At 41.0% G+C, this 13377-nt stretch overlaps 2 protein-coding genes across 7 annotated transcripts in view; one reads left to right on the top strand and one right to left on the bottom strand.

Annotated features, from left to right (window-relative positions):
* The window catches only part of LOC129194311 (hepatitis A virus cellular receptor 1 homolog), a 286203-nt gene that overhangs the window by 174967 nt on the left and 97859 nt on the right, over nucleotides 1–13377 (bottom strand). The gene's annotated exons all lie outside the window — the stretch shown is intronic.
* The window catches only part of ttc7a (tetratricopeptide repeat domain 7A), a 75502-nt gene that overhangs the window by 53585 nt on the left and 8540 nt on the right, over nucleotides 1–13377 (top strand). For all 6 annotated transcript variants that reach the window (XM_054798397.1, XM_054798398.1, XM_054798399.1 and 3 more), the window contains 2 exons: nucleotides 2160–2294; nucleotides 4796–4998. In XM_054798397.1, coding sequence (XP_054654372.1) covers nucleotides 2160–2294; nucleotides 4796–4998 — 338 coding nt within the window. The remainder of the gene's footprint in view (nucleotides 1–2159; nucleotides 2295–4795; nucleotides 4999–13377) is intronic.

The following is a 13377-nucleotide window of genomic DNA, read 5'->3' as shown; positions in this document are numbered from 1 at the left end:
GAGGTTCTGGCAAACCGTCAGAGGTGCAGGTACAGGAGGTACAATGTAGTTTTCGTCCCGGTCGCGGAACACTGAACCAGCTCTACACCCTTGCAAGGGTACTGGAGAGTACATGGGAGTTTGCCCAACCAGTTTACATGTGATTTGTGGACTTGGAAAAGGCATTTGGCCGTGTCCCCCACGATGTCCTGTGGCAGGTGCTCTGGGTGTACACGATTGGTGGCACGCTACTATGTGCCATTCGGTCCTTGTACAACCGGAGCAGGAGCCTGGTCCACATTGCCAGCAGTAAGCCTGTTTCCTGTGAATGTCGGGCTCCACCAAGCCTGCCCTATGTCACCGATTCTGTTCATAATTTTCATAGGCGTCAAGGGAGTCCAGTTTGGGGGCCGTAGGATCTCGTCTCCCCTATTCGCAGACGATGTGGTCCTGATGGCCTTATCGGGCTTGACCTTCAGTGTTTACTGGAGCGGTTTGCAGCTGAGTGTGAAGCTTCTGGGATGAGACTCAGAACCTTCAAATACGAGGCCATGGTTCTCAGTCGGAAAAGAGTGTATTGCAGCCCCCAGGTTGGGAGTGAGGTCTTGCCCCAGGTGGAGGAGTTCAAGTATCTCGGGGTCTTGTTCAAGAGTGAGGGAAGGTTGGCGTGTGAGGTCGAAAGGCAGATCGGCGCAGCATCTGCAGTAATGCGGTCACTGTACCGGACCATCATGGTGAAGAGAGAGCTGAGCCGGAAGGCAAAGCTCTCAATTTACCGGTCGATCTACAGTATGTTCCCACCTCACCTATGGTCAAGCATGAGATTGCGGATACAAGCAGTGGAAATTTGTTTCCTCTGTAGGGTGGATGGGCTCACCCTAAGAGATAGGGTGAGGAGCTCAGTCATCTGGGAGGGGCTCAGAGTAGAGCCACTGCTCCTTCACATCGACATGGCTCAAGCATCTAGTCCAGATGCCTCCCAGACGCCTCCCTGGTGAGGTTTTTTGGGCATACCCAGCCGGGAAAATGCCCCGTGGGGTAGACCTAGGACACGCTGGAGGGATTATGCTCACAGCTGGCCTGGGAACACCTTGGTGTCCTCCTGGTGGAACTGGAAGAGGTGGCTGGGGAGTGGGAAGTCTGTACTTCCCAACTGTAACTGCTGCCCCCGTGACCCGGACCCAGATAAGCGGAAGAAAATAGATGGATAGGACTTATATTTCAAACTATACAGTAATTATTTGCCACCTTGCACTTTGAATTTTGTGGCGTCACTCCATCATGGTTTTTCAAAATTCTAATAATAAATCATGCTGTTTTGTGGTTCAATACGGCCTATTATAAGAAAAAAAATATGCCGAAGTAAGCAAACTTTATGTATTTTTTGCTTAAATTAAGCATCAAAATGGCGAAATGAACTAAAATACAAATATAAGACATTCAGAGGATGCATTCAAAGACAATGATATGTAGTATTCTACACTGGTCACTAGGTGTCAGTAATGTTACGGTAACATTACTGTTACATTAACACACAAGCACCAGATTTGATCACCGAAACAGGCTTATATTGCAGGTTTGAATTATCTCACAACCAGCACAATAACCCCTAATAAAAATCTGTCATAAAAACACTACAACTGTTGGGCTGCAACCTACACCAAGCTAAACCTTAACTCTGAACCCTCAGTTCCACTTCCTGTCCTCCCGTCACTCAGCAACACATTCACAGCAACACACACGAGCATGGTTCTTTTTTATGTCTTAAATGGCTTCTTATATTATGTCTACTAGATTGGTAATAGGAGTGTCAAGGTGACAATAGGCGTCTTATTTCGTGTCTAGAGGGCTCTAATGTTAAAAACTGTATTTAGAAGGTTGTAAACAGGTTGTCTGTGCTCTAGCTATGAAAATATTTGACTTTTAAATAAGGAATCCTATTCGCGGAAATTCACTGACTTGCACCAGCCGTTTTAGTGTGCAATGAAAATGTTGGAAACATAACGGATACTCCTATACAGTGATCACTTTCCAAAGCCTCGCATACTTAACAATTTTTCAGTCACCTACCATCGTAAAACAGTACCTTAATATCATGTTTCACATTCACTCATGTAGTCACTCAAATGATCATTATTATTGTTTTAAATGTTAATTTTAACATCACTTTCCACTATCAGGTTCAAAGAGTCCATCATCGGTTGCAGCATCTCGTCTGGATGCAGCACTCTCAGAAGTGTCGGACATTAGCTCCATGCATCGCCAAGGACCTACGTACATCTGGACTACCCTAGAACGTATCTGGCTGCAAGCTGGTATGACAGCAGCACGCATCATTTAAAAAAATGCTGACAAATGTTTGTTTTGATTGACTCAAGGAAACCCATACAGTATTAGTCAAGTGTGAACACTTTCAGGTCAGCAAAGAAAATAACCCCCAGCTGCCTATGCCTGTAGTGTCTTTAGTTATGTCTAGACAGGATAACGTTTACACATTATTGCCAAAAGTTTGGGACAGAGCAACAAATGATTCATCTGTGACAGGATGTGCTAAACCCCTTAGCTTCTCGTGAATATTGAGTATATTGAAACAATCCCATGCTTCCAACTTCATGGGCATGATGTAAGGTCCATTAACATATTACAGGAGGAAGAACTTTAGTGTTTCCCATACATTTATTTTTTCTACTGCCACAGAATAGTTTTGGCGCTACTTGTTCGTCCTCGCTCATACACACATAACTATGCGTCATGCATTTCCTCAGTAAGCTGGCAAGGAAAAAAATACTACACAAGCAAAACAAAAGGTGCTGCTGGAAAAGCCAAACAGGATAAAGACCTAGCTGTGGCACAAAACTCAAAACACTGCTGAATAAGCCAAGCAGGGAGCAGGAACTCACAAAAGCAGGAATCTAAAAGCCAGAACACAAGGTTACACATAATACACCACAAGGTGAGAGCAGGTGAACGCTGAGGTACAATCTGGCAATGAGGAGCTGCTTCAGCCATGCTTAAAAAGCCAGGTGAGGTAATTGGCAGCAGGTGTGTACTGACAGCTCCGCACTGCAAGATATAGCAGACGGGCGGCAGCAAAGCAACACCACAGAGCATGACATGAATCATATCTTAACGATGCGTATCAAATTATTTACCACAAAGAGATTTACATCTCTACTTATCATAATACCTAAAGTAAATACTTTTTTTTTAGCTGTGATTAATTGTTTAACTATGGACAAAAAGTGATTAATCGTGATTAAATATTTTAATCAATTGACAGACAGTTGATACTAATAATAACACAAACATTTGTCTTTACATATATGTAAACCATTAATAATATTCCAAACAATATAACTCTATTAAACTTATAAAAATATATAAATATATTACAAAATATTACTACAATAATATGCACGAGCATCAATAGCCAATTATGCGCATTAGACGATTAGGTCTTGGAATTGAACTACATTTTATTTACACTGGCCTAATACATCCTTACTCAATGGAACAAACCAAGGCATACAAAAAGAGTACAGACAAGCAGTTCAATTCACACACTGAGACATTATGAGAATGAGACAGTAAATCTATTGTACACAGCAGAGGAGGAGATCCAAAAGAGAACTATTCCAACCAGCCTGCCTTATTGGGCTGAAGGGGGTGGAATGGGTGGAAGCATGTGGGAGTCATGCCCCCTGTTGCTTACTGTATTTGAAGGTTATTTTCTTTAAATGTCCAACCTTTGACTATTTCTTATTCATGTGCTGAGAAATGAAGCAAAATTGCATCCAAATTGCATCCGTGTGTGCTCATGTGTGTCCCTTGTGTAATGGGACCACACTGAGTTCCTTCCCAGCATTCCGACTCCCATCGGCCACTTCCTGTCACAATCTAACTTCCTGGCCACAGAGGGAAAATAACACAGGAGACTTTATGAGAGGGCGACACCAATTGAGACACATTACACACAGAAGTCATCCCTGATGACATGGATTTTCTGATGAAACTACATCATGAAAATGAATGACAATTTACAAGAAGAAAGTTGACATAATTGGGGGAAAGAAATAGCAGAAATGGAAAAAAACCCAGCTGTAATTTTGCGAGAATGAAGTGGAAATATTAAGTTGTATTCTAACGAGAAGAAAAGTCGCAAATTTATGAGAATAAACTCATAATATTATGAGGAAAAATAATGCCATTTTAGTAGCACGGAGTTGAAATATAAAATATGTTCTTTTTTAAAGTCATAATATTATGAGAAACAAAGCAAAATAATATTGTAATTTTTGGAACATTAGGTATTATTATGGGAATAAAGTCATAATATTATGAGAAGAAATATTATTTCAGAATTAATTATTAAATTAATTATTATAAGATTTATTTAATAAGTATTTAAGGAAAAAGTTGAAATATTTGGAATATTTTTAAAAAACTGCAAAAATTGGGGAAAAAAAGAGGAATAAACAACGTTAATATGAATTATAAGCTTTTTCATTTATATCACAAAGCTGAAATGCAGTTTTTTCTTGAAATATATGTAACGTTTTTGATATTTATTTTGACCTATCAAAGTGCCCCTTGCGTCTTTTCACTTGTCAGTATGTGGAAAAAGTTTGCCACCTGGTCCAGGGCCTAACCGTTTACTCGATGAATCGAAACAACAAGCTTCAGATTCATCGACTTTGTGTTCATATAGCATTCAAGGGCGGCTGATGTATGCAGAATATTTGCATAGCACAGTTGACTGTCGAGTTGAGTCTAAAGTTTTGACTTGAACGTGACTATTTTTGATCTATTGCTGCAGGAGAGCTGTTCATGGAGGATGGCCGACTGAAGGAAGCCCAGTTTTGCATAGCCGAGGCCAGCTCTCTCTATCCCAACTCACACTCCGTGTTGCTACAGAGGGGCCGCCTAGCCGAGCTCCAGGGTCACATGGATGAAGCTAAAATTCTCTATGATGAAGCCCTGGCCATCCACCCTACTGGGGAGCGCATACTGGTGCACATGGTGAGCAACAGCAAGATTCTGTTAAATGAAATAAAACCCAATAGAATGGAAAGAGCATATTTATGTGATGCTGTTTAGGCACACACACACACACAACAGACATACACTGGGTTTGTAGAGCAGTGAGCCTGCACTTCGAGAATAAAAAAAGGCTGAGGCCTACTATACTCTCCCGAGTATACAGTATATACTGTAAATATGATATCATAGCTACAGTGTGATTGTTGTTGTGGTTGTTCTTTGGCATAAAAAAACAATGATTAAAATTTGTAATCATTTGACAGCCCTAATTTTTGTCAAAAGGCTATGAGGAACTGCTCTATTTTCCCAATTTTTGCTGTGTATTTTGTTTAATTTTATTTCTCCAATATGCATTGAGCCACTAAGGAGCCGTGGGCCACAAGAGGCCCCTAACCCCCACTGTTTTAGCGTGCACCTAACATGCATGTTGTTGGGAGAACATGCAAACTCCACACAGAGGTTTTGCAATGGAGATTCTATACTCCAGCCTCCAGACGACGAGGCTGACATGCTAACCATGCAGTCCAACTCTTTTGACATTACTATTCTGTGCTTGACTGCGCTGTCACTGTCCTAACTAAAAATCGGCAGTAGTAGTTAGCATGCCAGCCTCACAGACATCAGATCGAGAGTTCTCCATCGGAACATCTCTGAATTTGCATGTTCTGCCCATGCGTGCGTGGGGTTTTGCCGGGTACTCCGGCTTCGTCACACATCCCAAAAACAATGAATGTTTGGCTAATTTCAGACTCTAAATTGTCCATAGGTGTGAATGGTTGTTTGCTTATACTGTATGTACCCTGTGATTGACTGGTGACCAAACCAGAGTATACCCTACCTTTCAAGTCTGGGATGGGCTCCATGAGGACAAGCGGTGTAGGTGAACGTAGCTGAAGTTAGTTTAGCACAGTGGTGTCCAATTTTTTTCCACCGAGGGCCGCAATACTGATAAATCAAAGGATGCTGGGCCACTTTTACGTTTTTTAAACCAACCCATGTAGATATGTTGAGGTGTTTTTTTATGTTAAAGAAAAACACAGCCCGCATCACAGCTTTGACGGTGACAAAGCTATGATGCAATTACTAGGGTTAACTTTTTCTTTTAACATTACACATTTTTACAAATATTTCAACTTTCTTCTCGTACATCTTGTAACATTATGTCTTTATTCTCATAATATTCTGACTTTATTAGCATAATATTATAACTTTTACCCAATCTAATTTTCCTAAAATTGCAATTTATTCTCTTTTGTTTGTTTCTCAGAATGTTACTGTTTTTAAAATTACATATTTTCGTCATAAATATTTCAACGCTATGCTATGCTATTTTTCTCTTAATATTGCAACCTTATTTTTTCTAATATTTCATTTTTATTGTTTTGTTTTTCATTTTCTTGATTAATTGTATGTTAGAATATGCTGAGAGACGACAAATGGGCCATACGTTGGTCACCCCTGTTTTAGTACTGTATTAGCGTTTAAATTGTTTTTCTCAGGCTACTGCACCTAAAGATATAAAATCTATTATATTAACCATAGTGAAACCATAGTTAAAATGTATTCAACTGTACTTACATTTCTTTATCCAGCCAACAATGCACACACAAATAGATTTTAATCAACGGCCACTAAATTACATTTCATTTACAGTACTCTTCTGCCATCATGAGATGTGTCCTTTTAGCAATGCTTTAATGACTGACTAGAATGCTCCACCAAAGCTGCTCTTGAACTGTGGACACACAATGTTATTACTTTGCAAGCAAGTTGCATCTATCTTACAGCAGCTTTTGTATACTAATTTATTCAGAGAGGGCACATCAGTTATTTAAAAGGTCAAATAAAATGTAAAATTTCACAATTAGGCCAGTAGTGCTGTGCTGCATAACAAGATGTTGCATAATAGTGTACCAAAACAGAAACAATGCAGGGGATGCTTTGATGTTTTTAACTGCAAAATTGACCAACAAGCCCCTTTCCCACCCCCATCACCCCCCAGGCATGCATTGACGTTGTGCATGTGCCTGACTATTTAAAGGGTCTGAATCTTTAAACCTACCTACATCTCCAATTCGTAAAACACTAAAGTGAACAGAATGTTTTCTTTGTGCAGTAGAGGGAGCTGCTGTTTGTGAGTGCCCTTTGCCATGTGGTTTTCAAGTGCAGGGTTCGCTCCTCACAGTTATCATGAATGACATGCTTGTGCCAGCTAGTGATCAGCTACTTCTCTGTACCATTCCATTCCATTTCATTTTTGTCTGCTCATCCGGAGGCGCAGTCTCAGTCAGGAAGTACAGACTTCCCGGTCTCAGGTCACTTTGTCCAGTTCCACCAGGAGAACATCAAGGTCTTCCGAGACCAGCTGTGAGACGTGTGGGTGAGACGGTGGCTCGGGAGGTAGAGCAGGTTGTCCAGAAACTGGCGGTTTGATCCACCCAGTCACTGTTGTTGTGTCCCTGGGCGAGACAATTTGTTGTGTCCCTGGGCGCCCACAATGATGTATGAATGGTTGGTGGTGTTCAGAGAATTGGACATTACCACCACAAGTGTGTGACTGAGGAGTGAAAGACTAATGGGTTCACTTCACTGTAAGTGCTTTGGGTACCTTGATAAAGCACTATATAAAATCTAGTCCATTATTATTATTATTATTATTATCACCAGGGATGTCCGATAATATAGGCCACCGATCATTATCAGGCCGATAGTGGCATAAAATATAATATCAGCCAACATCGGTATCAGTTTTTTTCCCTACCATCAAAAGCAATACAGAGCTTTAGCTTTTGCGCCAACGTCACAAATTTGCTGAACTTGCTGCATCATGTAGTCAATACTGTGCTGCTTACAAGTCTGTTGAAGCTGAAGCTCACAATGAACTTACCAGCTCCATAGAAAAGGTGTGTGTGTGTGTGTGTGTGTGTGTGTGTGGGTGGGGAGGGGGGGTTACGATTCAACATACTCACAGTGTTTTTAAAGAAAGAGCTAAGAGCTTTTTCTAATGACCATAGGTGAAGGTAGGAACATAGCTCCACTGGCAAATTCAGAGCTTTACCTTCTGAGCTCTCTCTTTACCTTCTCAGCTCTCTCTTCACCACCACGGTCCGCCATAGCGACTGCATTACTGCGCCGATTCACATGTCATGCTAATGCTCCAACCTTCCCTCATTTGTGAACATGACCCCAAGATATTTGAATTCCTGCACCCGGGGAAAGACCTCACTCCCAACCCGAAGGGTGTAATCCACCCTCAGAGGAGGCGCTGAGTTTCATCCCAGAAGCTGAGAACCGCCCCAGTAAACACTGAAGGTCACCGGTTGTACAAGGACCGAATGGCACATAGTAGCATGTGAAAACCACATTGCAACTCCTGTAGCTGAGGTTGTACCCTTTTGTCCAGCAATCTGGAATAGACTTTCCCAAAGATGCTGACGAGTGCGGACCCCTGCAGTTGGAACACATCCTCCGGTCACCCTACTTGAGAAGCAGGACCACCACCCTGGTCTGCCAATCCAGTGGTACTGTTCCCAACCAAGACAGTCCCTTAACATCCAGAGCCTTGAGGAATTCAGGGAAAAACTCATCCACCTCGGAGCTTTGCTTTCTATATAACATTCAGCAGGTCAAGCACAGTGAATCCCCCCACATTCGTGATTCAGCATTTAGCAATTTTTTATCAAAAACTGTTATAGTTTTTTATTTTTTTAATTGAAAATAGGCCATTTTTTCTGCTGAAATCATTCAGTCGGTAGTACTTTATGGCGATAGAGCTAAAATGTACAGCATGCATGTTCAAAGCCCACAATTTGTACGTTTATGTCCTTATGCTTCACTGATCATGTTTTTTCGTCACTTTGTTCGGCAGTCCAGGAACCATTGTTGTGTGCTGTGAGACGCAGGAGTTTGTTTGGCTACAGAAGCACTAGCTTCGACAGTGAGTCAATGCAGCCTCAAAACTTGCAGGGAGGCGAACGCAAGTTCAAAATAGGCATTTCTTTGGCCATATCAATTACTGATTGAATACATACATATTCAATCAGTTCAATATTCAATATATTATCAGAATCAAACTCCGGTCTAACATCACTCTCTGTTACAAAGTACAACAATAGGAAATAAAGTTCCTCTATGGAGGGCAGGCTGGTCCCAATGGTTTTCTCTGTGGACCAGAGATGGTCAGATGGTCCGTTGCAGTCTGCTCTTGTCCAGTTTAGTCGGAGAGCTATATATATTATGCTATTAGAGGTACGGGAATCAATCACCTCTATTCAGTAACTGGTTGTTACCAAATCTTTTCAGAATGTGCACACTTATACTCAACTGTTGTTGGTGCGTTCATGTTTGTTGTGGGGTCTTTGTATAGTTCTACATAAGCTGGCAGCAGCATTGTCAGCTGTTCACAATCATTATGTGTTTTTGTTGAGTGTGCAACTGTACTGCCATCGTGTCTTTTTCAGCTAATTTTGGATACTGCAAATAGATTAGGATGTGCCTCACTTTATTCCAATTTATTGCATTGTCAAGTGTTTATTGCGGGAGAAAACAACAAATAGCAAATTTGATTGAAAGAGTGTCTGTGTGACCCTTTCTCTTTGTTTCCCTTTCTTGCTCGCTTCCGCTCTACAAAGATCCTCTCTTGCCCACTCCCACCCACTCACTGCCAGTCTGTCTTCCAGATGATCCGTTGATTAACCGCTGCCTCTATGACTTTTGAGGTCTCTCTGTTATCATGCCAAAGGGACAGAGTGAGGGATATTCCTCAAATTCAAGACCTGCACCCACTCAACACATTCTCCCACATGCAAATGCAAGCCGTCTCCATAGTGACCATAGATGTGTTGTTGATATCTCCTTGACTTAAGCACAGGCTTTCTTGTGACCACATAAGGCTAGTGCATTTGCTGTGATTGTGCACTTTGGTGAGTGTGTGTGTGTGCGTGTGTGTGTGTGCATGTGTGTGCAGAAGTGTAGCCGTGTCGTCGCGTCTTTTCCATATTTGGCCTGTGCTAGAGCCAATCCCTAGAGGTGAAATGTTGAAACAAAGCCAGCTGGCAGTGTCCCACTCTGTGACTCTCACAGGACAGATGTGCTCATTGTGTGTGCGTGTGTGGATTAAGTCTCATGTTGTTGTGGGCACTAATAAACTATAAGAGCTGCTGCTCACAGTGTTACCCTTCATATTTTGGATTAGATTGGAGACACACTAATGGATCTGTGTGCTGAATAGATGCATCCTTGCTTTGTGATGGATGCTAAGTGGGACAGTGTGTGGGACATCATTTGGACATCATCCCTTATTTCTGGCTTGCATGCGCTTGCTAGAATACAACCCACAGCGGCTGCTTTTCTTAGTGGCTCAGGCTCCCTCGTGTATTTTTATACTGTATTTGCCGAGGACACTTTATGTGCCAGTGGCCCATTTATTGTGCTCTACCCCTAAGGGGAATTCTGATTATATTCTTGGTTGACATTCTTGAGCGATTATTCTGCAAAAGTACATACTGTACTCACTTTGAATATCCTTCAGATGTTTTCACCTCGGAGTTAATAAGGGTAGAAAAAAAGAAGATGCATCCCTGCTACGGCTTTCACAGTGACGCAAGCAGGATTTGAGTCAAGTGGGTGCTTGGGCTGATTATATTTCCTCTGTTTCTTTTTCATTTTGAAAAAGTAGGAAAAGTTTGGTTTGCAACGTGAGTGAACACCTTCATTTTCAGTCGGTTCATTTGTGAAACACAAAATTTGTGAAATACAAAAACATACAGTGGATCCTCGCACCTTTGCAATTCTGCATTCACAGCCATGCAATTTAGCGGATTTGCGTTAAAAAAAAAATATTATTTTGGAAAGTAGGCAGTTTTTTTCCCCAATGAACACATCTCATTCACCATAAGTCTGACCAGTGTAAAATAGTACATTTCATCACAACGTCTTTGAATGTGTCTTCTAAATGTTTTTGAATTTGCAATTGACATAATTTTTTGCCATTTTTAAACGGTTAAAGGGTCACTGACATGATTTTTCAACTTTGTTTAAACATGTTCTATGTTGTTAGTAATTATGTTCTACGTTGTTTGTTTTTTTGAAAGCGAACGTTAAATTAGTAAAAATTACATTTTTGGAAGTGTTTTGTTTAAACATGTTCTATGTTGTTAGTAATTATGTTCTACGTTGTTTGTTTTTTTGAAAGCGAACGTTAAATTAGTAAAAATTACATTTTTGGAAGTGTTTTGTTTAAACATGTTCTATGTTGTTAGTAATTATGTTCTACGTTGTTTGTTTTTTTGAAAGCGAACGTTAAATTAGTAAAAATTAAATTTTTGGAAGTGGCGCCGCCTTTTTTCTTTGGAACATGTAAGAAAAGGGGCGCTTCCCATGTGACATCAGTGAAGGCAGAGCTCTCATCTTAGGCAGAGTAAACAAACATGAGAGAATGGACGAGATAGAAGACGTTTACAGTGATGATGGCAAAGATTTGAGAGACGTGCCAGTTTTTGAGGTGGAAGAAACATCTGGAGATGAAGTAGAGAACTTGCAGAACATGGAATTAAAGCCATATTTATTTGAACCATCGACGATAGGACGATATGTCTGATGCTGAGGTGTCCCATGACAAAGACATGGAGATGAAGATTGGTCGACTTCAAACACAAAATTGCAAGTCTAAATTATCTTGTCGTTGCTTATCTTTCAATTATTATTTAAAATTGGCTTCTTCAGGAGTGCAAAGGGCTCTTTGGAGCCTTTTTTATTGTGTAGTTCGTCGTCTATGTCACCGCCCCACCCAGCCCCCCACCGTCAACATATCACTGTGAAAGTAAGTTTTATAAGATGTATAATGCTTTGAATGCTTGCCGCTATGGTGGCATAGTGTTTACAACAATATATGATGATATAGCTGTATATGTAAAGAAGACATTACTTACTGTGTTCTGTGGCAACTTTGACTCCTTTCTCCTCCTTAGCGTCCAAAATGCGTTTATACCGATGAGCACCGTCCCTATACTGGAAAACGCTCCCTTTCAGGGATGGCGATCAGAAAAATTTCCCGCCACGTACTTTAAATGTAATTTTTAGTAATTTGATGTTTGCTTTCAAATAAACTAACAATGTAGAACAGTGGTCACCAACCTTTTTGAGACCAAGATCCCTGCTCTCGGCCGTGAACCTGCACAAGATCTAAGGCTTCCTCACGGGCAGGCATGCCCGGAACATCTCACCAGGGAGGAGTTCAGGAAGCACAACACTAAAAATGTAAAGTATGTATGCAGACTTAAATTATGAAACGGACTGAGTAAAGAACTTACACAGTTTACTAATATGAGTCCATTTAGAAAACAGTACAAGCATAGTGTCTCATCACAGTGTCTCATGTCATCATGAAAAACTCATCATGGGACAGGGGTAGGATCAGGCAAGCTCTGCTCCTTCCGACCCCTTTTGGACATGTTGAAGTATTGAAAAGCAAGTTGTGATACGTGGATTTATATGTTTATTGTGTTGTAAATATTTTAACATGATCTAAATAAAGCACTTAAACAGACAGTGACTCACAGCCCTGGCCAGCTGCTGATATTTTTGGATCAATGAGAATGAAGGTGTGGTCGTGAAGAAAACCTGCAGATGGTTTTGGGCTGCTGTGTGCTCATGATGAATGTAAGCGGTTTAGTCCTTGCAAGCAGCCCACAGGCTAAAATGAAGTGTATTTTCTGTTTGCTTGCCTTGTCAGCCTTTATGCATTTGTGTGGTATGGTGGGGTGTGTGGAATGTGGTTACTTGGACTTACTGTGGTATGAAATGACCCACTCCCAACATCCTTCACATTTCATCTCTGGCACCTGCTGTGAGCCAGGCACACATGTACACTTGACTTTGCTTCCTCTCCTATGGAAACATACACTGTGTGCACAATGATTAAGCAAGTGAATATTTTGATCTTATCATTTTTCTGCAGATTTTCTGGTATAAACCTGGATGCTTTTTGGATGTAAGCATATGTGTTGATGGTGTGGCCGAAGGAGATCAACACACTATATAAACATGTGCTAAGTTTTCATACTTTGCATGCCTTTTGACCCTTGAATACGCTTGTACGCTTCGCTTCTCTCCAGGTACGCATTTTCGAATTTAGTCTCTGAAACCCAGATTATGCTTGGGGTTAGGCCATATGGACCAAAACTCATATCCCGATATGTTTAGGTTGAATATCGATCTACGATATACAGTATATCCCGATATTTTTTTAAGCAAAGTGAGTTTAGGAAAATCAAAGCCAAATATGCGTGTCAAGTTGTTTGATTAAAATAAATACTTAACATAAGGATCCATCCATCCATCCATTTTCTATACCGCTTC

This window comes from Dunckerocampus dactyliophorus, chromosome 14 (assembly GCF_027744805.1).
Source record: "Dunckerocampus dactyliophorus isolate RoL2022-P2 chromosome 14, RoL_Ddac_1.1, whole genome shotgun sequence".
NCBI classification, from domain to species: Eukaryota; Metazoa; Chordata; class Actinopteri; order Syngnathiformes; family Syngnathidae; genus Dunckerocampus; species Dunckerocampus dactyliophorus.
This window is presented reverse-complemented; position numbering and strand designations above follow the sequence as displayed.